The sequence below is a fragment of the Heptranchias perlo genome, chromosome 24 (genome assembly GCF_035084215.1).
Source record: "Heptranchias perlo isolate sHepPer1 chromosome 24, sHepPer1.hap1, whole genome shotgun sequence".
Classification (NCBI taxonomy): domain Eukaryota; kingdom Metazoa; phylum Chordata; class Chondrichthyes; order Hexanchiformes; family Hexanchidae; genus Heptranchias; species Heptranchias perlo.
Window position 1 is genome coordinate 13,846,818 of NC_090348.1, and position 26,202 is coordinate 13,873,019.

A 26,202-nucleotide genomic window follows, 5' to 3' on the forward strand; every position below is an offset into this window, starting at 1 on the left:
AAATTCGACACGGAACAGTCCATCTAACAACCAAGCCAGTACTGCATTTTATCAAATCATGTTCAGTTTTGTCATGTTTATGTTTATTTGGATTAGGGATGATGTATTAAATCAAGGAACCGAGCACGTAGTTGAGATATGATACAGCATACACCAACACCAATGCTTGAGTCCTCTATATTGCTTTGAGAATGTACTTACATATGAGCTGAAGGAGCACTGTTAACTACACCAACATGACTAATGGATGTACTCTTTTGCATTTTCAGTGCTTCACCTGGCAAAGCTGGAACTGTGCGGCCAAGCATTAAGGGCAAGTAGAACTCATTCATTTGTAAAGCTAGTTATTCACCTGCATCTGTGCTTGAGTTTGACCCAGATCTCCAATGGCTAAAGTCAAGTGCTTCTATTATCATAACCAGTCACACACACCATTTCACCTTCACCAATCACAATTAGTCTGCATTAATGCATTAATATTATTACATATTAATAATAATCAATATGTAATTACATATCCATATGTAATATCAAATTACATGTGCTTCTTAAGCTAAATGGTGATTTCATTTTTTTGTGGGAGGAATAAGAACAAATAACATTTCATACAAATGACTCCCAGCTACAATAATTGTTTAAGAAGCAATGGATTTTGTTAAGGGACCTTGTACGGATATCACTGTTACACTGGATGATTGGCAGAACTTCAAGTTACCCAGGGTTCTGAGTCTGTTTGTTATTATACTGATTGAAAAGATTCAGCCTTTTGCCTTTGTTACACTGCTGACATTGTGACATATGGTAGGTAATCATCACTTTTTTCCACAGCCATGATTCGCATTGAACAGCTCGTTGCAAAGTATAAACCTTCTGCAAAAGATGAAGCATTCAAATACATAGCAGTTTCCCTTCAAACGACTAGAATATTTAAAAAAGTAGAATCATAGGCCAGCTAAATTTGGAATTTGGTATAAAGTAAACCAGAGGATTGATAAAAGAGGAAGACAAAGAATGCAGATCTCACCAAATGCAGTCTTGGCTTTAGGGGGACTTACAATTTAAAGAGGATTCAATGTAAGGTGGGTCCAATTCGAAGAAAACAGCAAATGGTACATTATAAAAAAAATCACTTTGAAATTGGCTGGTGTGCAGAATAGTACGGGGGAGGGGAAGAAATTCACAGCAGTCTTTTCTCCAGTACTGCAAAGATCGTATAATTTCCTAAAAGAAAAACTCTCTGGGACTGAGTGAAACATATGGAACAGCTTTATCTGCGCAGATGGCGTTGCCAGCCTTCCCTCTGATCTCAGCTTCCTTCTCTCAGTCTCTCTGCAAGTGCAACTCAAGATGCGCCGTGCATTTAATGGCATACATGCACTTTTATGACTGGCAGCCACCGTTCGTGGTTGGGTTTTATCTGTGTTACCAATTTTCCAAGTTCCCAACAATTCCAATAATAAATCATTGACAACAATACTGACTTAAAAGTGGCTGGAAGGAAATAACAAGGGGAGGTAAACATTTGGACCAGTTACCAATGCACAACAACACGGGTCCAATGACTTTTAATGATGCTGTAAGCAAGGCACAACTTAGATATCTTGTTTTGGCGAGTTGTAAGAAGCTTTTTGTCAGATGTATTGACGTTTTGTTTAATAAATAAAAATTGTGAACTATACTATAATATAAACATTCATACGCTACATGCAAAGTCATATAATTTAAAGTAATAATTTATATATTCACATAGAAAGAGGAGAGGGGGATTCATGATTTGCCTAGTTTTCTGGATAATGCACAGAGGCAGGAGGTGTCTATCCTGATCCACCTCCACCCCACGTATTTATTGTTCTCTGTGGTCAGTGCCCTGACATAGGTCTGGCTGGTTTTACATTGGGAATTCCAGTATTTGTCATCGATGCCCCTGCAGCCGTTCTTGACCGGCTTGGCCTCTCTGCACCGCGTCTCGTAAAAATATTGTTTGATGGCAGAGTTGCCCGTTTTAATCTCTCCCAGGACGGTCACCTGCTTCCCTCGAATGTCGATTGCTGCCGTTTTGTCCGTCACCCAGTGGCTCTCGCTGTCGCACACCGAGTACTCCCCGCGGTGCCCCCTGCGGTCCGCGTACCGTTTCCTCCTGGCTGTTCTATTGCCCATCTCCGAATTCCCCGTGAAATCCTCAATCAAGTACAAAGGAGGTGGTTGTAAAGGCAGCCGGTCGCTCAGCAGCACTCGGGGCGAGTGGTAGCGCTTCCTCTGCCTTAGCAATTCGGCATCGACCGAGACGATCGGCTGGAAGTCAGATATTGTATTTCCCATCGAGTCTGTATTCCTCCGGATGTCAGTCTTCTGCTTGGTGTCCTGGTACTTTTCCTTAACCCCTTCGCTCTGCTTGGAGTGTTTGCCTTTCAGGATGTCCGCCTGGATGATTTTGATGATGAGGGAGCTCACGGAGTCCTCTGAAGAACTTCTCTTGCCCATGGTTGTAGCCTGAATGCCACCGAGATAAGTGAGAAGCATGCCGTAAAACAGGACAGACATTACTTTGTTCACCTGTAAAATCTGAAGAAAAGCAGGCAGGGGTCAGTTCACATCCATCGAGACACGTGTGCAGATCACAAGTGAGACAGCACAGTTATTACATGTTAATACTGAAGGAATCACACACTCACCTTCACATCAAACATCAGGTCTCTGTCTTCCCTCGAGTCTCACTGTATTTTTAAGTTATTCTCACAATTCGACTGAATGTATAATAACCATATAATCTGTTTTAGTGATGTTGATTGAGAGTTAAATATTGGCCAGGACACCGGGGACAATTCCCCTGCTCTTCTTTGAAATAGTGCAAAAGGATCTTTTACCTTCACCTGAGAGGGCAGACAGGGCCCTTAGTTTCATCCGAAAGGCGGCACCTCCGACAGTGCGGAACTCCCTTGGTACTGCACTGAAGTGTCAGCCTAGATGTGATGCTCCGGTCTCTGGAGTGGGATTTGAACCCACAACCTTCTGACTCAGAGGCCAGAGTGCTACCACTGAGTCACAGCTAATACTAATAATATAATCATTAAAGCAGTACTGTAAGGTATGCTTTATGGAACTTTGGGGGAGAAAATTGGGTACTGCCTATTATTGGGCGGGGATAGCGCAATCCGCTATTACCCTGCGCCCAATGGCCCCTGCGCAGGCAGGACAAGACTTTCGTGAGGCCTGAGGACTTACATAAGAACATAAGAAATAGGAGCAGGAGTAGGCCAATTGGCCCCTCGAGCCTGCTCCGCCATTCAATAAGATCATGGCTGATCTGATCCTAACCTCAAATCTAAATTCATGTCCAATTTCCTGCCCGCTCCCCGTAACCCCTAATTCCCTTTACTTCTAGGAAACTGTCGATTTCTGTTTTAAATTTATTTAATGATGTAGCTTCCACAGCTTCCTGGGGCAGCAAATTCCACAGACCTACTACCCTCTGAGTGAAGAAGTTTCTCCTCAGCTCAGTTTTGAAAGACTTATCTTCAAGCAGCGATTCAAATCAGCGTTAACACAAGGATTCAATGCAATTCGCACTTTCCACCTGCAGGGGGACCCCGAATCTCTTAAAGGCAGGCTGTCTCTTAAAAATCTCTTAAAGGTATCTGGTACCTGTTATTTGCTGTCTGCATGGAGTGTGAACTGAGATCAGACACTGCACATGCAAAACACAGATGCAACTCCCATCCCTATGTTTACAAACTGATGAGTTAGGTTAAAGCAATGAATAAAGGTTGTGCACTATTAAATCCCACATCCTCCAATCTGCATGCCAGGCCTCACCAATCTGCTGATCTGAGTTTGTACCAGGCCTGCAAGAGTGTGTGCAACAAGGCTCTCTGCTGATGCACTAGAGGCCTTGGTGCAAGAGGTGAACAGAAGGAGGGACATCCTATATCCGCAGACCTCCAGATATATACCCAGAAGGCAGTGGGAGGCAGCAGAGGACAAAGTCAATGCCAGGCGCACAGCATCATGAACATGGATGCAGTGCAGGAAGAAGTTCAATGCTTTGACATGAGTGGTCAAGATGAGTGAGGTCAACTGTCAAGTGGCGTCTCATACCAACTACACCACTAGCCGCATCCACTGCTCCACGCACTACACCCCCCATCACCCTCATACCAACAAACGCTTTCCATCAGTACTCAACTCTTCCAATCAGATGCTTCCTCTCACTTTTACACATTATCACTGTTGCAAGCCGCCCACCCACTACTCACAGGACACACATACTGGCAGCTATGCAACCATGACAGGCACAACCCCAGACACACGTCTCGCTTTCTTACAGGAGAAGGTGGCGCATATCAGGAGGCAGCAAGTGGCAGTGGCACTTAGCCGCTCGAGCCTGTTGCGCCATTCAATGAGATCATGGTGGTCCTGTGACCTAACTCCATATACCCGCCATAGCCCCATATACCTTAATACCCTTGGTTCACAGAAATCTATCAATATCAGATTTAGAATTCACAATTGAGCTAGCATCAACTGCCGTATGCAGAAGAGTGTTCCAAACTTCTCCCAGCCTTTGCATGTGGAAGCATTTCCTAACTTCACTCCTGCATGTCCTGGCTCTAAATGTTTGGCTATGTCCACGCGTCCTAGTATTCAAGTATAGGAGACCTCCAAAAACAGTTACAAATGTCTTGGCAGCAAGAAGCAATAATCCAGCCACAAACCTGTAAATTCTGCATGGTCCCTTTAAATAGCGCTGGTGGGAGTCCTCCAGGCACTCTATGACACATTCAGATGGTCGGGGGTGAGTTGAGCATTAAGTCCCAAAATAGTGTCTATCACTTTAAATCAGCGTTGCACACTGGTTGTATCCATTTTCTCCTTACTTTACATGCTACTGGCGTTTAGTGTTTGCGCATGTGCTAACTCCTATACCAAGATGGCGTCTGGTGCACATCACGCTGGAAACGTGCATGCGCAGCCAAGACACCATCTTGGATGATGGAGAGGCCATGTAACACTGAAACAACGGGTGCAACATGGCCCAATTTAGCGCCCTTTATCTTTGTGTATTTTCAGAAGAAAGCACATCTATTTAAAAGGTTTTAAAAACTACCCACAAAGTACATGGCATCTTAAGCACTTTTCTGAGGCTGTATAAGGCGATGTTAAGTAATAAAACATCCTGGTTCAGTGTACAAGTTCATAAGCGGAGTGCAGTGAGTACTGATCGGAAGGGCATGTATTGAATTTTTATAAACCATTTAAAAAACTTTACATAGATATTTTAGGGATTTTTTCACTTTCCTCTTTCAGGGTCAATTTACTCCTTAAACCTCTCTGCCTCAACATCTCTCTTCTCCTTTAAGAACTTGCTTAAAACCCATCTGTTTGATCAAGCTTTTGGTCACCTCTCCTAATTTTTCCTTCTTTGGCTCAGGTTCCATTTTTCTTTCCACCTCTGTGAAGCACCTTGGGGGGTTTTTCTACATTAACGACACCATATTATCGCAAGAACCTGTTGTTATTTGTTCTTGTTGATCTGCCTGGCCAATGCTTCCATCAAACGCTATGCTGAAACCAGCCTCTAGGAGATACATGAATGTGACTGTCTCTGATCTTCTTTCTTGCTCATGATGTAAGGAAATGTCTTGCCTTAACAGCAGCCGTTCCAAAGTAGTATCTGCGATGAGTAATTCAGCATACAGAAGCAAATTTAGAGATTTAGAGCTGATCAGGAAATTGGCCATGGCAGTCAGTACACTCAAATTGTAGCCCATGCAATTTTCTGCCCATTAAGGATGAAAAATTGTGCAAGTGCATGGATTAAACGTACTGATCTCTACACCCAGTTTCCTGTTATACACTCCTGTCATGCAACGCTCTATGCCAGGAGAAATAAAGTGTAACATTTACCCCATGGAGCATAACAGTAAATTTTCTGCAATGTTTGTGGATCATGGGGGTATGTCGTGTTGCAGGATTTGCACATACCCGTCAACACCGATGAATTTTCTGGGACAAGGCCTGATAATATATTTCCTACAAGCTCTTGGCATGTCATTTGCCAGTTACACGGAGCTTACAGATTTAGGGGATTGCAAATCTGGCCCGGTTGCAGTCACTGAAAGGGGATTGTCCGTTGTTCAAAGGTCAGGCCAATTTTTTCTAGAAAATTTTGGGAAACAGAGTTTAGGAGAGATTATGTCAGGCACACCAAAGCAGAGAATCTTCCCCTTAGTTCCTTCTTAGGATTTTGACAGAACACCAGCAGGCAGAGTATTCAGATTTTCTGATGCTGAAGAAGATCTGCCCCTGTAAGAAGTGGGGGAACCATTTGTTATTCCAGGGCACCCTCCCTACAGGACAGTGTGCCAGGCTGGATGCACCACAAAGGGACATTATGGTCTGCACCACCAAAAACGGGTGGCACTAAATAGGAAAAAAAAGTTTCCAGACATGAAGAAATCAACCAAGGTAAGGCCACCACCAGTACCTTGTATCAAGGTAAGATACCTACCAGTACCTTGTAATAAGGTAAGATACCCACCAGTACCTTATGCCATGGTAAGATACCCACCAGCACCTTCTACCAAGGTACGGTGACCTGCCAATACCTTATAACAAGGAAATATGCCCACCAGTACCTTATACTAAGTAGCGAGGCAAGGTGTGCATATCACAAAGTGTTTTCATGCATCCTATTACACATTGACTACTGCCCCATTCAAAGCACTCAGACTACCTTAAAGCTCTTTGAATGGAAAATAAACAAATTTATTAAAAATGTCTCTGGCTTTTCGAGAACTCATTTGCACATGGAGCTTCTCTTTACACCCATCCAGCACCGTCCCTTCAAGAACAAGAGGTTATGTATGCTTCAATTTGCATACATGATCTATTTATTTGAATGTTACAATAATATGAGAGCAATGCACGCACTTTAAGCCCAAATGGGAAACACACACGTGGTATTTGTGCAAGGACCAGGTGAGATCACATGATATCCACTTTTAGAATCCTTGCAAGCCAAATAGCCCCATTTGGAACAAAAGGGAAATTTTTCTTCACAAATGTGTACAGCAGGTTAGAGCTCTAACGCACAGCACCTGTGCTTTGCCTTTGATATAGAAGTCTGTTTTTCAATTGAATACTTGAGGATTTTGTAGTGACTTGTCCTGAAGTATTCCTTTAACCCTTACAGTATTGCAGATGAATTCACTTGTTTGGGAGTTGCCAAGAAGTTCACTCGTCACTGGGAGGCACTCCCTGCTTTGTACACAATTAGAACATTAAAGAGTGACCTGGTCACACCTGTTAAGGGGTCACATCGATTTAACAGAACTTCATTGGCTGCTAAACAAGTATTTTCAGTCAATAAGAAATCTTTTTAAAACAGTTACTCCCACTTCCAAAATGCAGCAGTGGAACAGGTAGAAGATAAAAGGTAAGTACGAAGAAAATAAAATACTGAAACAGGTATAATAGATAGAAACTAGTACAATGAAACTTAAAAACAGAACAGGGAAAGAAAAGGAGGGGGAAAGGGACAATAAAGCTAGCACAGGTCTAGTGTTTACATCTTTTATTTTTACTTAAAATTGGAAGCATAGAAAAATAAAAATTTCCGCACAGTAAGAGGCCATTCTCCTCTTCTTGCCTGCCCTGAATTTAGGGCCCTCGCAGGGGCTGATTTTACACAGCCCCATTTTCCTGTTTTCTCTTCAAACTCTTTCATATGCTTTTTCTTTAAATAATCATCCTGCACCTTTTTGAATGCTGTAATCAATTTAACACTGCACACTACTTGTAGCAATGCATTCCACGTTCTGATAACTCTTTGTGAGAAAAAGTGTCCTATAATCTCCCCCTTTATGGATCTAGTGCTTACGTTGAGATCACAGCACCTTGTCTTCGGTTTACCCACCAGTGGAAATAATGTTTCTATGTTTACCTTGTCTATTCCTTTTATCATTGTGAACACCTCTCTCAAATCCCCCACAATCTTCTCAGTTCGAGAGAGTACAGTAGCCTTATGTTTGTAACGAAGCCCCCACCCCCCTGTATGCTTGATATCATCCTGTTCTGCTTTAGATGTTTAATTTAGTAGTTTGGAGCTAGTATTAGAGTAATAAATCTATACCTGATGTTTGAGTGGCTTTATTGTTAACATGTGAATCCAAAATTTCAGGTTCAGTTCTAGATTCAGTCCTTTTTGAAACATGTTGCCATGCATACAGACAGGACATGCTTGTCTGTGCCTAAATTTTGAACCTGTAATATTAGGCCCAGTCCTAGATTCAGTCCATTTTGAAAGAGGGTACTGATACTCCTCTGTGCCTGATCAGCATTCTCTCACATGTGTCATCATTCATGTCCTCTCAGTGTTTCGGGTGAACATGCACCATCTGTTTCTGTGTCTCCGCTGTTTAAACGTCTATATTTTATTGGGGGAAGGGGAAGGGAAGCTTAAAAAAAAGACTCTATACTAATCTTACCTTTGCATAAGGTACTAATGGTTTTGTTAACTTGTTACAAGGTGCTGGTGGGATCTTTGCTTGAATTTCTTATTTGCTGGTTTGTTTTGTTTGAATTTTGTGCGTCCAGAGTTTTGTCAATGGCTGTTTGCAACACAGGGTCATTATAATGGGTGACTTTAATTATCCAAAGGTGGACTAGGGTAAGAATAACGTAACTGGCAAAAAAGGGGATGGGTTTCTACAGTGTAACCAGGATTGCTTTCTAGATTAGTATATAGTCCAACAAGAAAGGTGGTAGTGCTGGATTTAGTTCCAGGAGATGAAGTGGGGCAAGTAGGTAATGTAAGGATAGGGGAACATCTGGAAAATATGGAAAAGGACAGATAACAGACAAAGATAAAGATACCTTACTGGAAGAAGACTGATTTCAATGAGAAAAAAGGAACTAGATAAATTAGAAAGAATAAATTGGCAGCAAGACTGGGTACAAACAATGGGAAACATTCAAAGAGAAGATGATTTGGATATAGACTATACTTATTCCCATATGATAAAACTGTGGTGCAGCAAAATCTGGAGCTTCTTAGAAGAGTAGAGAAATTAAAATTAAAATGAGACATGAGAAAGAGGCAAATGACAAATATAGGGCCTATAATGTAAAAGAAAGAGAGCTGGGGAATGGGACCAAGTGGACAGCTCTTAGAGAGAGCTGGGGAAGGGGATGAAGTGGACAGCTCTTAGGGAGAGCTGGGGAAAGGGACCAAGTGGACAGCTCTTAGAGAGAGCTGGGGAAAGGGACCAAGTGGACAGCTCTTACAGAGAGCTGGGGAAAGGGACCAAGTGGACAGCTCTTAGAGAGAGCTGGGGAAAGGGATCAAGTGGACAGCTCTTAGAGAGAGAGCTGGGGAAAGGGACCAAGTGGACAGCTCTTACAGAGAGCTGGGGAAAGGGACCAAGTGGACAGCTCTTACAGAGAGCTGGGGAAAGGGACCAAGTGGATAGCTCTTACAGAGAGCTGGGGAAAGGGACCAAGTGGACAGCTCTTAGAGAGAGCTGGGGAAAGGGACCAAGTGGACAGCTCTTACAGAGAGCTGGGGAAAGGGACCAAGTGGACAGCTCTTAGAGAGAGCTGGGGAAAGGGATCAAGTGGACAGCTCTTAGAGAGAGCTGGGGAAAGGGACCAAGTGGATAGCTCTTAGAGAGAGCTGGGGAAAGGGATCAAGTGGACAGCTCTTAGAGAGAGCTGGGGAAAGGGATCAAGTGGACAGCTCTTACAGAGAGAGCTGGGGAAAGGGACCAAGTGGACAGCTCTTACAGAGAGAGCTGGGGAAAGGGACCAAGTGGACAGCTCTTACAGAGAGAGCTGGGGAAAGGGACCAAGTGGACAGCTCTTACAGAGAGAGCTGGGGAAAGGGACCAAGTGGACAGCTCTTACAGAGAGCTGGGGAAAGGGACCAAGTGGACAGCTCTTAGAGAGAGCTGGGGAAAGGGATCAAGTGGACAGCTCTTACAGAGAGCTGGGGAAAGGGACCAAGTGGACAGCTCTTAGAGAGAGCTGGGGAAAGGGACCAAGTGGACAGCTCTTACAGAGAGCTGGGGAAAGGGATCAAGTGGACAGCTCTTAGAGAGAGCTGGGGAAAGGGATCAAGTGGACAGCTCTTAGGGAGAGCTGGGGAAAGGGACCAAGTGGACAGCTCTTAGAGAGAGCTGGGGAAAGGGACCAAGTGGATATCTCTTAGAGAGAGCTGGGGAAAGGGACCAAGTGGACAGCTCTTACAGAGAGCTGGGGAAAGGGACCAAGTGGATAGCTCTTAGAGAGAGCTGGGGAAAGGGATCAAGTGGACAGCTCTTACAGAGAGCTGGGGAAAGGGACCAAGTGGACAGCTCTTAGAGAGAGCTGGGGAAAGGGACCAAGTGGACAGCTCTTACAGAGAGAGCTGGGGAAAGGGATCAAGTGGATAGCTCTTAGAGAGAGCTGGGGAAAGGGACCAAGTGGACAGCTCTTAGAGAGAGCTGGGGAAAGGGATCAAGTGGACAGCTCTTAGAGAGAGCTGGGGAAAGGGACCAAGTGGACAGCTCTTACAGAGAGAGCTGGGGAAAGGGATCAAGTGGATAGCTCTTAGAGAGAGCTGGGGAAAGGGACCAAGTGGACAGCTCTTAGAGAGAGCTGGGGAAAGGGATCAAGTGGACAGCTCTTAGAGAGAGCTGGGGAAAGGGACCAAGTGGACAGCTCTTACAGAGAGAGCTGGGGAAAGGGATCAAGTGGATAGCTCTTAGAGAGAGCTGGGGAAAGGGACCAAGTGGACAGCTCTTAGAGAGAGCTGGGGAAAGGGACCAAGTGGACAGCTCTTAGAGGCAGCTGGGGCAGACACAATGGGCAAAGTCACTTCCTACTGTGCTGTAAAATTCTATGATTCCCTGTTGCCTTATTGGTGGATAAATCCTAAATCAGAACAACATGTTCTGTTAGAATCAGCAAATTGAGATATATGCATCTTAATGGAATCATTAATTTAAACTCCCTGGTACAAACCTATGAAGCCCGAGAAGCAAAAGGACTTGGACACCCCTGGACTAGAAAGCCATGTTACATGTGGTGGAATAAACTGAAATTTCCTTGCGAATTTTTCTCATAGTTAAGGTTACACATTTCAATGCTGGGGCAGAAAGGAATTTCAGTCCTGGGGGGTGAAATGGAACAACTTTTCCATCTTGATCACCCTGTGTCAGCATCGAGCACTCTCATATAAGGTGCAGCATGGCAAGATGCAAAATAAAACATTGTGTGCATTGCCCCAACAATATAAGTTAGGGCGAGCCTGAGAAGAGCATCCCTTACTGCACCGGTACATTTTTAAAAAATTCCCACCCCAGCCATTTTAAGAGATTGCCAGTGATGACTATACTGTATATCCATCAGTGCTCTTTAACTTTCATATTATCAGTGCACACAGTCTCCCATTCCTCTCACAGTGCTATGTTAAATCATTCTATCTTACTATCCTCCATGCCTTTTAATGGGTCAATGAAAACCTCCTTTCATTTATTTCTTCGAAGATAGTTTCTTTGTGTCTCTAACAAGTCCAACCACTTAGTCCTTCTTCATTTTGTGACATTCCTGTGTTTTCCTTTTTTATGTCAAACACCTCTTTTCCTCTCAACAACTCCCAACTAGACATGAGTGATGCTCTCCCCAGTTTTATCTCCTACGATTGACAAGCTTTTAGAACTCAAACTTGGCATTATTTAATCCCGGGGTTAACTCATCTTCTCCATCACCCTTTTAAGTTTTGCTGGTATCCTGCACAATTAGCTTTCACCTCAGTTTTAAAAAATATTGCCAATTTGAGGTAGTTTCGTGCGGTTAGCTTCACCCATTTGGTGTCAGGTATGTTTGCCTGAGTAAACTCACTGAAGAGTATTGTTATGGCTGAGTTATCCAGTTACTTGATATGAGTGCTGCAGTGTATCAGAGAGGTAATGAGGACATTTGAAAAGGATTACAGCAGCGTACAAAACAGAGACCAGAGAAGTAGCAGCTGGAAAGAATGTTGATTGCCTGTAGCAAAATGCAAGCAGGGTTGAAACTATTCACTTGCCTTTTCTGAATTTCACCTGGCAAAGCACTTCACATTCCAATCTCCTATACCTGCAGAAATACACATTATGATGTTGGCCTCACTATTACCTATATCTCTCCTCTCTTTCAATGTTCTTTACAGAATAAAACTATATTTAATACGTGCCGCAGGCAGGGACCTGGATATGACACGCCCTACGTAGGGTCACCAACCCTCCAGGATTGTCCCGGAGTCTCCAGGAATTAAAGATTAATTTCCTGGATACTGCTGCTAGCAACCCAGGAGAAAAATCACAGGGACATTAAAAAATTTGATTTTTTTTTTTAATCTTCTTTGAACACTTTTGTTTATTGGTTATATAATAATATTGGAGATGGAGTGGGGCAGTTGGAGGCAAAAGATCATGTGATGAAACCTTCAGTCATATGGCCAACCAGAGATGGAGTCCTAGCCTTACTAGAAGCCCCTTATGCCCTATGAAAAGGCCATTATTGAAATCTTGGCTAGGAGACTGTTCACGAACGAAGGACACTGAGCTTGGTGGCAATGACAGTGCATTTGTTTTGTCAAATAATAATGCATGTACATTCACTGCACAATTGACAGACATACATTGCTTTTATGATGCCACAAAACATAATCATGAGCTGCCTTTATCAAAGTAATATGGCTATCACTGGCCTTCTGCTCATAATGTGCCATTTTCTACATCCACAGAAGGGACCCAAGCTGAGGAGCAGGAGGAAGAAGAGGAAACCTGTGGCTCAGCACATAAATTTTCACTTTAGCACTGAGCGTCACCCAAAACACCTGTAGTAGAATCAGCTGAAACACAGCAACCGGGGGACTGTAGTGAGTTGCAACAGGGAACACAAGGTGAGTCAGATGTCTTGGCTGTAGAAGGGGCAGAGAGGCTTAAGAAGGACTGCTCATTACAGCACAGAGGTTCTCCATGGCCGTGAGCCCTGCAGAGTTACTCTGTAATTCCAACTGCATGATTCTTAGATCACAGGGAAGGAAACGTGAAAAACTGAACAAGTAGCTTGCCTCAATGCATAATGTTGTCAATCACCTAATCACTCTCATGCAGTAATAGTTCTCAGATAGACAGGCTCTCATGTCTCTCCATGCAACAGCACTGGCATCTGTGGTGGAAACCACAGCAATGTGACTGCCAACTCTACTTGCAGAATCTCTCAGGAACCGTGTCACTGATGTTGATAAAGCACTGGGTCTAAAGTCCAGCATACGATAAAAGACAGTTTTGATAGGCATGGAAGCAGACTGGGGACTACATAAAAGAGAAGGTCATGGATCTGATGGGGTGCAGTGGCGTTTGCTCATAAAGACCTGGGGCCACCATTAGAACTTAACCTCCAGCACACAGATGCACAGGAACAGGTTGGTTGCCGCCTTGCCTTCATCTGTCACTAGGCAAGTTCCTAGCACACTGACAGATCCATCAGTGTGTTACAAATGGAGTGATCTGGCCAACAGAATCATAAAGTCCACAGGAAAATTATGGTGAAACCTTCATCTAGTTCACAAGGAAAACCATAGCATAGTTGTACATCCATAAAAGGAGCAAAAGAGCAGTGCACCACATCACATACAGTAAATGCAGGCATGGTTCTTCGTTTCATAGTAAATACTGCCAGCACATGTAAATTAAATGTGAAATATTTAGAGAATAAGAGTCAATACACTTTATTTGGGTTTGTGCAAGGTGAAAGTAAAAAATGTGGTGACCTGTTGGCATACTTGGACCAAAATCTATTTACAAAGTTCCATATTGAAGGCTCCTTATAGTAGAACAATCCTGAAAGTGTCTGTTCCTCTATCTTTTTCCTTTTGTAAAGCCAACTTTCCACTCAATTTACCCCTGCCCCCCAAACAATGATGGAACAGTGAATTTCATGAAGATGTGTGCATCAGGCATATTGCAAGGAAAGCGAGCATTTAGATGCAGCATTTTCTTTTCTAGTAATTACACGCTACCTGAATATTCATTAAGTAGAACCCTTTCCGGTAATGAAAGGCAGTGTATCACCTACAGGTACAAGAATGGAGATGTATCTGCAGTGAATGGCGCCTTACATTTAGGGAATGCCACACAACTCAAAAGGACTAATGTAGAGAAACTGTAGCTAAAGTTATCAGGGTACTGGGTTGTATTAATAGAGCCATTCATTATAAATCAAAGGACACCATTTTGACACCAGACAGGTCGCTGGTCAGACCGCATCTGGAGTACTGTGCCCAGTTTTGGTCCCCCCACATGGTGGGTGACATAGTGGCCTTGGAAAAGGTCCAGAGGAGAGCTACAAGTATGATTCCTAGCTTAAAGAACCTCGGCTACTCAGCGGGGCTCAAGGACATTGGTCTATTTACTTCAGAGCAGCGTAGACTTTTTCAGAACATTTTTTCTCTTTTTTTTTGTCTCTCCCAGGACTTTACACAGCTGCGTGGTGGGGGGGGGGGGGGGGCAGTTGTAGCAAGTGTTTAGTCACGATGCTGCAGCCATCATGGTGAGGGGCAAGCTTGATGGACCAGCTGGTCTTTTTCTACCCGTCAATTTTGTATGTTCGAATAGTTAAGTTGGCTTCGCCAGCTGGTCGTGCTTGTTGCTATTTATCATAATATATGCTGATGAATGCTGAAACAGGGCATCAGTTAGCTGCTTTATGCAACGGTGTATGATATATTGTCTGATCCTAATGATATCTCCAGTAGTGTAAGGAAGGATCCAGTGGTGTAGAAGTTTGGTGATGACTTTGACTTCCACACTCTGAATCATGAATTTACTGCAGGAGCTGGCAAGAGTCTGTGATCACATAGAAACACAGAAAATAGGAGCTGGAGTAGGTCATTCGGCCCTTTGAGTCTGCTCCATTATTCAATATGATCATGGCTTATCCTCTATCTCAATACCATATTCCCACTCTCTCCCCATACCTTTTGTGTCTAGAAATCTATCTATCTCCTTCTTAAATATATTCAGTGACTTGGCCTCCACAGCCTTCTGTGGTAGAGAATTCCACAGGTTCACCACCCTCTGTGTGAAGAAATTTCTCCTCATCTCAGTCCTAAATATCCAACCCCGTATCCTGAGACTGTGACCCCTCGTTCTGGACCTCCCAGCCAGGGGAAACATTCTCCCTGCATCCAGTCTGTCTAGCCCTGTCAGAATTTTATATGTTTCAATGAGATCCCCTCTCATTCTTCTAAACTCGAGTGAATACAGGCCGAGTCGACCCAATCTCTCCTCATACCACAGTCCTGCCATCCCAGGAATCAGTCTGGTGAACCTTCATTGCACTCCCTCTATGGCAAGTATATCTTTTCTTAGGTAAGGAGACCAAAACTGCACACAATACTCCAGGTGTGGTCTCACCAATGGCCCTGTATAACTGCAGTAAGATATCCTTGTTCCTGTACTCAAATCCTCTTGCAATGAAGGCCAACATACCATTTTCCTTCCTAACGGCTTGCTGCACCTGCATGTTTGCTTTCAGTGACTGGTGTATAAGGACACCCAGGTCCCTTTGTACATCAACATTTCCCAATCTATCACCATTTAAATAATACTCTTCCTTTCTGTTTTTCCTTCCGAAGTGGATAACTTTACATTTATCCACGTTACACTGCATCTGCCATGTATTTGCCCATTCACTCAACTTGTCTAAATCGCCTTGAAGCCTCTTTGCATCCTCCTCACAACTCACTATCCCACCTAGTTTTGTGTCACCAGCAAACTTGGAAATATTACATTTGGTTCTCTCATCCAAATCATTGATATATATTGTGAATAGCTGGGGCCCAAGCACTGATCCCTGAGGTACCTCACTAGTCACCACCTGCCAGCCTGTAAAAGACCTATTTATTCCTACTCTCTGTTTCCTGTCTATTAACCAATTTTCAATCCATGCCAGTATATTACCACCAGTCCCATGTGCTTTAATTTTGCACACTAACCTCTTATGTGGGACTTTATCAAAGGCCTTCTGAAAATCCAAATAAACCATATCCACTGGTTCTCCCTTATCTGTTCTACCAGTTACATCCTCAAAAAACTCCAGTAGGTTTGTCAAACATGATTTCCCTTTCATAAATCCATGTTGACTTTGTCTAATCACGTTGATATTTTCTAAGTGTCCTGTTTTCACATCCTTTATAATATACTCTAGCATTTTCCGGTTTGGTTCCCTGTTTTCTCTCTCCCTCCTTTTTTAAATAGTGGGGTTACATTTGCCACCCTCCAATCTGCAGAAACTGTTCCATAATCTATAGAATTTTAGAAGATGACAACCAATGCATCCACTATTTCCATGGCTATCTCTTTTAGTACTCTGGGATGCAGATTATCAGGCCCTGGGGATTTATTGGCTTTCAGCCCCATTAATTTCTCCAACACTTTTTTTACTAATACTAATTTCCTTTAATTCCTCCTTCTCACTAGCCCCTTAGTTCCCTAGCATTTCTGGGAAGTTATTTGTGTCCTCTTTAGTGAAGACAGAACCAAAGTATTTGTTTCATTGCTCTGCCATTTCCTTGTTCCCCATTAAAAATTCTCCCATTTCTGACTGTAAGGGACCTACATTTGTCTTCACTAATCTTTTTCTTTTTACATACTTGTAGAAGCTTTTACAGTCCACTTTTATGTTCCTTGCACATTTACTCTTACGCTCTATTTTTCCCCTCTTAATCAATCTCTTGGTCCTTTTTTGCTGAATTCTAAACTGCTCCCAATCCTCAGGCTTGTCGCTTTTTCTGGCAACTTTATATGACTGCTCTTGGATCTAATACTATCCTTAATTTCTTTTGTTAGCCATGGTTGGGCCGCTTTTCCTTTTGTGTTTTTGCGCCAGAAAGGAATGTATAATTGTTGCAATTCATGCATCCTTGATGAGATGCAATTTTCTACACATTGCTCCAGTAGCTGGCATGTCTGTGTTATTCCCAATGTATTTGGTAGAAGGAAGTGCGGAGGGTTCACCTTTTGCACCCTCAGATATCCTTGGCCACACTCCCCTGTTCTTCCTGCTAGTGGTCGAGCAAATACATGATAGCTCTGGGACCCGTGCAGTAGTGTTCAGCAAAGCTCACTCTCACTCTAGTTAACTCTCAAATTCTTCTGATTTCTTCTACTCTTTTAACAAGGTTAAAAAAAAACTGTATGCGCATGTTAAAGAAAGACTTGCATTTATACAGCACGTTAGCACATTTCTCACCACATCGCAAAGTGCTTCACAGCCAATTAATTATTTTTGAAGTAGAAACAGAAAATGCCTGGAAACACTCAGCAGGTCAGGCAGCATCTGCGAAGAAAGAAACAGAGTTAACATTTCAGGTCGGTGACTTTTCATCAAAACTCTGATGAAAGGTCATCGACCTGAAACATTTTAACTTTGTTTCTTTCTCCACAAACGCTGCCTGACCTGTTGAGTGTTTGCAGGCATTTTCTGTTTTTATTAAAGATTTCCAGCTTCCACAGTATTTTGCTTTTGTTCAATTACTTTTGAAATGTAGTTGCTGTGTTTTGTAGACATGGCAGGCAATTTGTGTACAGAAAGTTCTCACAAACAGAATATGTGATAAATAGCCAGATAATTTTTTTGGTGGTGAAGGTTGAGAGATGAATGTTGGTCAGGACACCAGGACAGCTCCCTGCTTGTCACCAAATAAGTGTCATTAAGGGTTAGAAATTCCACTTCTTTGCCCACCAGCCCAGATTTCCACCCATTCACTTTGATGACCTGAAAATCACAAGAGGACCCGTGCAAAAGTGGACTGTCTACCCTGGCATCGTTTACATCCATCTGAACAGGTTTAAACATCTCACCTGAAACTTGGCATTTCTGACATTTAAGTGTCAGCCTAGATTATATTTTAGGTTAAGGTGAACTACAACTACTAACCAAAGCAGCACAATAATACATTAACCCCAACATTATCAGTAATACAGTTCTTTTGTTCTTATAGCATTCACTCCAATAATGCTAGCTCACTAATTTCATACAATCATAGAATCTTACTGCACCGGAGGCCATTTGGCCCATCGTGCCTGTGCCGGCTCTTTGAAAGAGCTATCCAATTAGTCCCACTCCCCTGCTCTTTCCCCACAGCTCTGCAATTTTTTCCTTTTCAAGTGTATATCCAATTCCCTTTTGAAAGTTACTATTGAATCTGCTTCCACCACCCGTTCAGGCAGCACATTCCAGATCATAACAACTCACAGGGTAAAAAAAATTCTCCTCATCTGTCCCCTGGTTCTTTTGCCAATTATCTTAAATCTGTGTCATTTAGTTTTCGACCCTCCTGCCAGTGGAAACAGTTTCTTCCTATCTACTCTATCAAAACTCGTCATAATTTTAACTCTACTAAATCTCTCCTTAACCTACTCTGCTCCAAGGAGAACAACCCCAGCTTCTCCAGCCTCTCCACATAATTGAAATCCCTCATCACTGGCACCATTCTAGCAAATCTACTCTGCACCCTCCAATTTACTGCACAATAATACATACACGGTCAGTGATGTAGCACAGTGTCCACTGATGATTGATGCTTAGGGGGAGTTAACCCTGTGAGCATGTTGAGAAAGGACATGTTTATCCCATCAGTCTGGGCTGGAATTGCAGCCCAGATCTCAGAGGTCAGTGTGAAAACCAACTCCATTTCTCAATCTTGAGATCCCTAAAATTCAAGGGTTATAATCTTACAGAATGCCTACACGCTCCATGCAGATATTTGTATCGGGAAGTTAAGGAATTCCAGATTTCAACTCATTTTGTCACGGTTTAACATGTGTTTGTAGCATTCTGCATGATCGGCAGGCGCGTGCTTGCACACTTAGACCGTTTAAAATTATGGAAATAAAGCAAAGATCATTTGCTGAGCAGGGTGGCGGCCTTTGCACAGCTCGCTGGACGAAGTTTGCAAATTGTGTGGGAAAGAGACAATACGAAAATAAAGAGAGCGATTCCAATAAAATCGTATTTGAGGAGAAAACAATGATATTTTGCAGTTACCCAAATGAAACTGGACAATGTCCTTGGACATTTTTTTACCCGCTAATCAGTTTAATTTGGGTAACTGCTTAGAAACAAAAATGTCCTTGGACATTTTTTGTGTCCGATCTGAGGCACAAAGCTGGGTTGATTGGTCGAGAGGTGTCGCTCTTTTCCAAAGAAACAATGTTCTCTCTAAAATCCAACTTTCCCTGAGCAAGACAGAAACCCAAACACTCCCTAATTAAAACAACCAAACAGCTTTTACAAGCGATAAAGACTTAACGCTAATGGCCATTCTCAACTGAGGGGCTGCACAATTCAGTCTCTATCTTTTTATTACCTTTTACTAAAATGTTGGGTGTTTTGTGTTCAAATTAGGGAGAAACCGGCCCACGTTTGCCGGAATAGTGGCGACGAATAGTTTATAGATTACAGAGTTCATTCTAGAGTTTAGTCTATTTTAATCCTAATCAGTCCGAAGCAATTTCACAACACCACAAACGAAAAAAGTAGAAATAGCTTTAAAGTATTAATATGGTTCTTACTGACATTCCGAGTAAGTAACGAACATATCTAATTTTTAGGATCCCTGATTTTCTTACAATCCCCTTCACTGGGATAGGCAAACTAGGTTTACATTCATCTTTAGAATGCCCCCCAAAATATTAACAAACTGAAAAAAAAAAGTTTAGAAAAAATCCACTTTTAAAATAAAGGAAGACTGGTAACGATCGATGCTTAAATCCGCAATCAGTGTATTAGGGATTCATCATTCACTGGGCGAGAATTCGCTTGCTTCGCTACTATTCTGACATTGAAACTCTGTTCCTTTTGATGGCAAAATAATCATGTCACTGGTGATTGGGCGATCCCCACAATCTCTACTCATCATTGGGATTAAAATGTTTTCGGTAAGAGATTATAACTTTCTCAGTCATGGTGATTTGTGTTCACTGAACTCTGTGAACCCAAGGAACTGTTGTGGGATTTCACCCACTCTTCTCCAGTCTTGTGTATCGCTATCTCTGCTGTTCATGTTGCACTTTTACAGAACATGATTATGATTCATGTTTTTTTAAATGTCTGTTCAAGCCTTCAGTTCCCATTAAACGTGATGTGAAGGTGCCGGGGAGGAGGGCGGAGCGTTTTGCAAGAGGATTTCCACAGGATCACTGAGAAAATAGTTGTGCTTTTTTTTGTCTCTAGGGCCTACCTCTACCTGTTTTCATTCTCTTTGACCTTTTGCTCTCATTATTCTAAAGCTCTTTCTCAGACAGAAACCCAAAGCTCGCTGTTCTGTCCGGCTTTGTTGTATGGCAACCAATAACAAAGCAAAAAAGCCCGAGGACTGAGCTGCTTCTGATTCTTTCAATCCAACCTTCTGGCAAATTTGATGGGGAAACTCCATAAGTTAACGAGTGACTCACTAGTATTTAAATATGTAGCGACAGTGTATGACTGCAGTTATACTGCCAGTTTCGCATAAAAGGGCTTCAGGGGACATTATCGCGTATTTTTATTTCTGATTTAGCTCTCCCTGACTGGAGCTTCGCAGGACAGGTGTGTCTATGAGAAATTGTAACCATAGAGGTCAGGGCGCTGGATAACCTGTACACATGGATTGACTGGAAAATCCACCCCCTTCAAAAAAAAGGCCGCAACATACACCCTGGTCATGCAGGGCTTGATTGGACTAAATAGTAAAACTTACTCCCTGTGGCTCAGAAGTCAGACCTTGATCGGTGCATTAAATCCGGGAGGTGCGAGACCTCTCCTTCACCCCACCCACCCCATCCACTCGTTTCAGCTCTACCCAGGCTCCAGTATAACTGCAGCTTGTATTAAAACCTAGTTTGACTCCCGAGTGTCTGCTGGGAACTTTGAGAAGTGTCTTTAGATTCCTCGAGTCATTCAGATCGTCACCCACTGCCGAGGCTCGGCCCATGATTTTCCGATGTGTCGCCAGCGGACCAGGTTCTCGCCAGCAATGCAAACTGTAAAAATCAGCCCCTCCTCAATCTTTTTACCGTTAGTAGGAAGTTTACGCTCCTCTACCATTAAAATCAGTCCCCAAGGAGTGGAATTCTCCGCGTGTGTTCAGGTACACATATGTTGAGCTTGCTTGTTATTGGTCTATTAACTCCGGTCCGTCACCTGCATTGCACTCCGCAGTTACATCGGTCTCCGACTGGTTACTGCAGTAGAACTGAAGCCCAACTGGACTCTGATCTGATTCCCCAGTGTCCTGAAGCTGGCAAGTGTGAGATACTCCAACACTACTAGATAGTGCCTTACCACTCGGATGGGTCTAGCTAGCTCCTGCCTGGTGTGAGGCCATGTTTTAAAAATGTACAGGTGTGAATATTTATAATATGTGAGGATTGATACCACTTCTATACACAGAATCACAAACAATCTACAGAACAGAAGTAAGCCATTCGGCCCAACTAATCCATGCCGGGGTTTATGCTCCACACGAGCCTCTTCCCACCATCATGTTAACGATTAGCAGCCTGGGGAGAGTAGAGTTCCGTGCATGGATCCAAACACTCCTGGCTGAGCAACCAACAACGGACCTCAGCCTACAGTATAACTTGGGTCTGCCAGCTGTGCATCGCACTACACACATACCAGTCTGAGACCGGTAAGGCAGTGTAACAGTGGCCTCCTTGAGGTCTGATCTGTTTTAAAACGCGTCCCCCTACTCATTCAGGACACAGTTACCAGCTGTACCTGTAGTCGAATGAAAGGTGCTCCAAAGAATGATGTCACCCTTACATTCATGTTTACATATCTGCTAAAGTCTGAATTGCTTTCAAAGTACAGCACGCAACTGAGAACATAGTTCATTGCTTTAAGCCCTAACTGCAAATTGGGATCGCCACGGTATGTTAAAGTCTAAACCACCCTCAAAGAGATGCCATGTTCAGACTTGGCCAAGCGTGTCCAATTTAAGATTAATTGCCAGAAATAGGATATGCAATTATTCCAAAAAAAAACTGAGTGAGAGAGTCTGCCACCATACGTGTTATTGGCCTCACTGCCGTTCACGATCTTTTCAAACACTAGTCCTCCGAGCTGAACAATAAATTAGCGTTAAAGCGTGCAAGGAGCTTGACCCTATAAACAACAGTGTCCAGTGTTGTTCTATATACAGGCAATACATACTGAGCATGTTTCTGCGCAGATAATCCTGAACGTGGACGTAATGCCGTTTAAAAGAAAAAAAACAAGAAAACGCTCGTATGTTTAAAGTTATAAAGCTCTTGGCGATGGTTCCGGGGTTTTTTTTTTGAGTTTGCAAACAGCCAGTTCTGCGTTTGCTGAAACGGAAGGAATACATCCTTCTACATGTCCAGCTGGCTGAAACCTTTGAGTCCCTGGCTGCCGCTGTCCTTTGCTGGTCCTTCGCTGAAATCGTTCTGCAGCAGGCAGGATTCGCCGAGTGCAGCGAGTGATGCTGCCAAGTGGGACAGGGATCTGTAGAGCGGGTTAATCTGAGTGTTTACGATACCCATTAAAACCACGACCTTAAATATATTACTCTATATAAATGTTTAAAAACAAACCCACATTAAACGATTGCACGAGATTTATATAAAGGCGAAGTCGTGGCGCCGAGTTTAACACTTGCTCTGTTGCTGTTTTTTTTCCACATCTATTCGCCACGTTACTTTGAAATGTTGTTTTAACAAGTTATTTGCACTCAAACCGACTTCAGCAATCAACTTTTCTGAGAGGGAGAGGGGGTGTCAGTATTTGCAGAACCTCTCCTCCCGAGGTCTCCCACATTCCTTCTATACTCTTAGCTTCGCTACACATCTCCCAGCAGAATCGTTTAAGGACCGATACATTAATTTCAGGCGCTCTCAGAGTGGGGCGCTTTAGATCCCAGGGTTTACAGAAAGGGGGCTAGTGGAGTTTGTGTGGGACAAGCCCCGGTGTTGTAAGTCGCTGTTCATTCCTCCAGCCTGCCTTTTCCGGCCCGGTGGAGATCAGCCTGTAGGGCGCTTGCTATTTTACTGCAGTCTGCTTCACTCCAGCTTCAGTTCCACCTTCCCTCTTTCAATTTAATCTTTCCTGCAGCCACACACTCTCTAGCTGGCTTTTCTGCAGTCAATCGACCCCCCCCCCCCTTTCCCCCTCTCCTTGTACTGATGGACTTTTCCGCTGGTCTGTTCGCTTCAAAACCCCCGCTAGTCTTACAATCTAAAAAGAAGCTGTAGCTCCTTGCGCCTTTAATGCAAACCGTATGTTTTCCCGCACGAACTGCTTTGCCCGTACTGTATACATTCCAGACGTCTCCCCCAAGTATTTACATTATAAAACAAATAAACGAAACTCCACTATGCAATAAAAATAAATATTTGCTGGCTCAATGCCCTTTAACCCTTTTCTACAAACTTTGCCACACTATGGGTATATTAAGCCAGACTTAGAACCATGAAAAGAATGTCCTTACCGTAATAGAACTGACCATGGCATCCGTGTGTATCCGTGGATGCGCGCCGACATGAAGGTGAGAATTTTGACTTGATTATAAATGGTCTGAGCTGGCGAGGGAGCTGAGCTGGCGACGGCTCATCTTGTGGATGAGTCTCAGTGACTGGATGAGTGTGTGAGTGTGAGAAGGAGAGAGAGAGAGAGGGGGGGGGGGGGAGAGAGATCTGGGGAATGTGCTGCTTACAAGTAACCAGTCAGATGGTTCTGTGCTCTGAATATTAACACACAAACTGCCGTGACCTTTAACGTTTGAGACGGACTCAAGGGCCAGTAGCAAGCTGACGCCAACCGCTGTCCTGGGTACTGATCCGCTGCGCTGTCCCCTTCAAACGCAAACACCCACTTCCTTTTGGAGAAATATTTAATCATCCCAGATCCGGCGTAGACGGAGCTCGGACACGTAATTCGGGCGCGATTTCGTGGATCCGCCGAGGACGAAAGCTGTCATTTAAGAAGGGCTGTGGGTTACTGGAGGTGGGAAGGTGGATCTGGAGCTAGTAAAGCGGCACTACTGTTGAAGATTGTAGAAATACTCATTTTTTTCAGCGAACACACATGCCCCAATGAGACAAAAATGCAGCTGTTCGGCGAACTCCTGTCAACTCGCAGCAATGTGGGAACAGATCAAGCCTTGCGTCATTAACTTTATACCTCAGCGCTGCAGGCTATAGAGTTTGTGCCAAGTATTTGACATAACTATTATCTACTTGCCTTTTCATCTCTCTCTGCCTCTCCGTCTCTCGCTGTCTCTTGTCTCTCTGTCGCTCTCTCTCTCTCTCCCCCTCTCTCTCGCACATATACAAATCTTAAGAAGTAATGACACGAAGGAGACTGAATAACTGTTCTCCTTGTGTGGGTCAGCACGAAGTGAGGATGTTTAACTTGTTATGGTGCAGTCACCCAATCCCTGCAGCGCTCCCAATTATGCAGCACGGAACATTCCTCTTTGTTGGAATAAAGTATTTGATAAATGCAGATGGGCGATAAACCATCTCTGAACGATATTCACCAATAGTGCGCTTTATGTTTCCCTTTTGCTGTTTGATGGACCAACAGGGCAGCATCTGTTTAAACTTATCCATTTTACTTCAGGACATGTGAAAAGAGAAAGGGGCATTTATCCCAGGCAGATTCTTAAATCCATTTTAAATTGCACCTGGAAATGTGATAATTATAAACGATCTGTCTCCACCTTCACCCAGTCCAGTTAAACCAGATATTTCAGGCACGAAGGTAACAAGGGCCAGTTTCTTTGTGTTTCTTGCATATATGAATATATATATTTACACACATGTATATACATATACAGACAATTAGCATGCCATTAAAATTCCAATTACATTTATGTTTGTGCAAAGCAATTTTAGGCGTGCGTGGATGTAATAGCAGCAGTGTAATTTGGCAGTCGGGTCGATAATCTAACTCCTAACTGCCCTGAAGCCCAGAAGTGTTAGCTTACTTCCAGGAAGTTTGGGCTTTTCAACAGGTAGAGTATAACTCTAGCCCAGCAACATCGACATGCCCAGACAATCTAATGCACCAGCTAGGCACTTTTTAAATTTGTTTTTTGATACTGTGAGAGAACTCACGTAACATTTAACAACCACTGGATTGCCAGAGATGTAGGGAGATACCTGTTAGGAATGCAGTGTGAGATACATGGGGGACCGCGAAGGCAGTTGTTGTGCGACTGCCCTCCTCCCTCCCACCCAGGTCAGAAAGTTGGGACAAAAAAGGAAGGGAGTTATAAACAGGGAGTCATGTATTGCTCTGTGAATGGCCAGTCTTGCTGTCAACCATTAAAAATCCTCATGTTTTAAAGACATTTCTCAACCAGGAAATTGGGATATGTCTTTAAAACACTAGATTTTTTTTAATGGTTGAAAGCAAGACTGCAAATCAAAAGTGAGTTATGACTCCCGGTTTATCAGCCCCTCCCTACCTGGTCAATATTGTGTTGATTGAAGAGAAAGAAGCAGCCTTATGCTGCAGTAATAGTGGAAAAGTCTGTCAGAGTGAGCTGCAAATTGGCACCAATGCATACTGGGAGTTGTAGTCTACCAACGTGATATGCACATAGGTACACTGATGCATTTTGGGAGCTTTCCACTTGGTTTTGCCTCTTCAGTTGGCGACTTGGAGAATGGAGCAGACTTTATGCCCCAGGCCTCTGAGACAAGGACAGGCCCCTAAGTGGAAACAATTGAAACATCTCCACAGGTAGGCTTGATGACGTCGTTGTGAATTATATAATTTTTTGAAAAGCAAAACACTATGGATGCTGGAAATCTGAAATAAAAACAGAAAATGCTGGAGAAGCTCAGCAAGTTAGGCAGCATCTGTGGAGAAAGAAACAGAGTTAATGTTTCAGGTAGAAGACCTGGTCAGAACTGTTCTGACTTGCTGAGCTTCTCCAGCATTTTCTGTACACATAATTTTTTGTATGCTTATTGCACTAGAAACTTTATTTTTAGTATGATATCCTCTAGTTACTGGTAAAACAAGATGGTGGCCACAATGTTTGAATGATTTCATTGGTTCTCGTTCTTTTTGTTGTTTGTTGTTCCACTGGTAGCTGTTTGCCCACAGCTGAGGATCTTGATGTATAGCTTTCATATGTCCTTGGTATTTTTTAATTAA

General features: G+C 43.2%; 1 protein-coding gene across 1 annotated transcript; it reads right to left on the minus strand.

Moving 5' to 3' along the window:
* Nucleotides 1–1,392: 1,392 nt before the first annotated feature.
* ntf3 (neurotrophin 3) lies at nucleotides 1,393–23,898 on the minus strand. Its single transcript, XM_068005338.1, has 2 exons — nucleotides 23,522–23,898; nucleotides 1,393–2,562 (listed from the first exon to the last, which is right to left on the minus strand). The coding sequence occupies exons 1-2, from the start codon at nucleotides 23,537–23,539 to the stop codon at nucleotides 1,768–1,770; spliced, it is 813 nt and encodes a 270-aa protein (XP_067861439.1). The 5' UTR covers nucleotides 23,540–23,898; the 3' UTR covers nucleotides 1,393–1,767.
* Nucleotides 23,899–26,202: the final 2,304 nt, after the last annotated feature.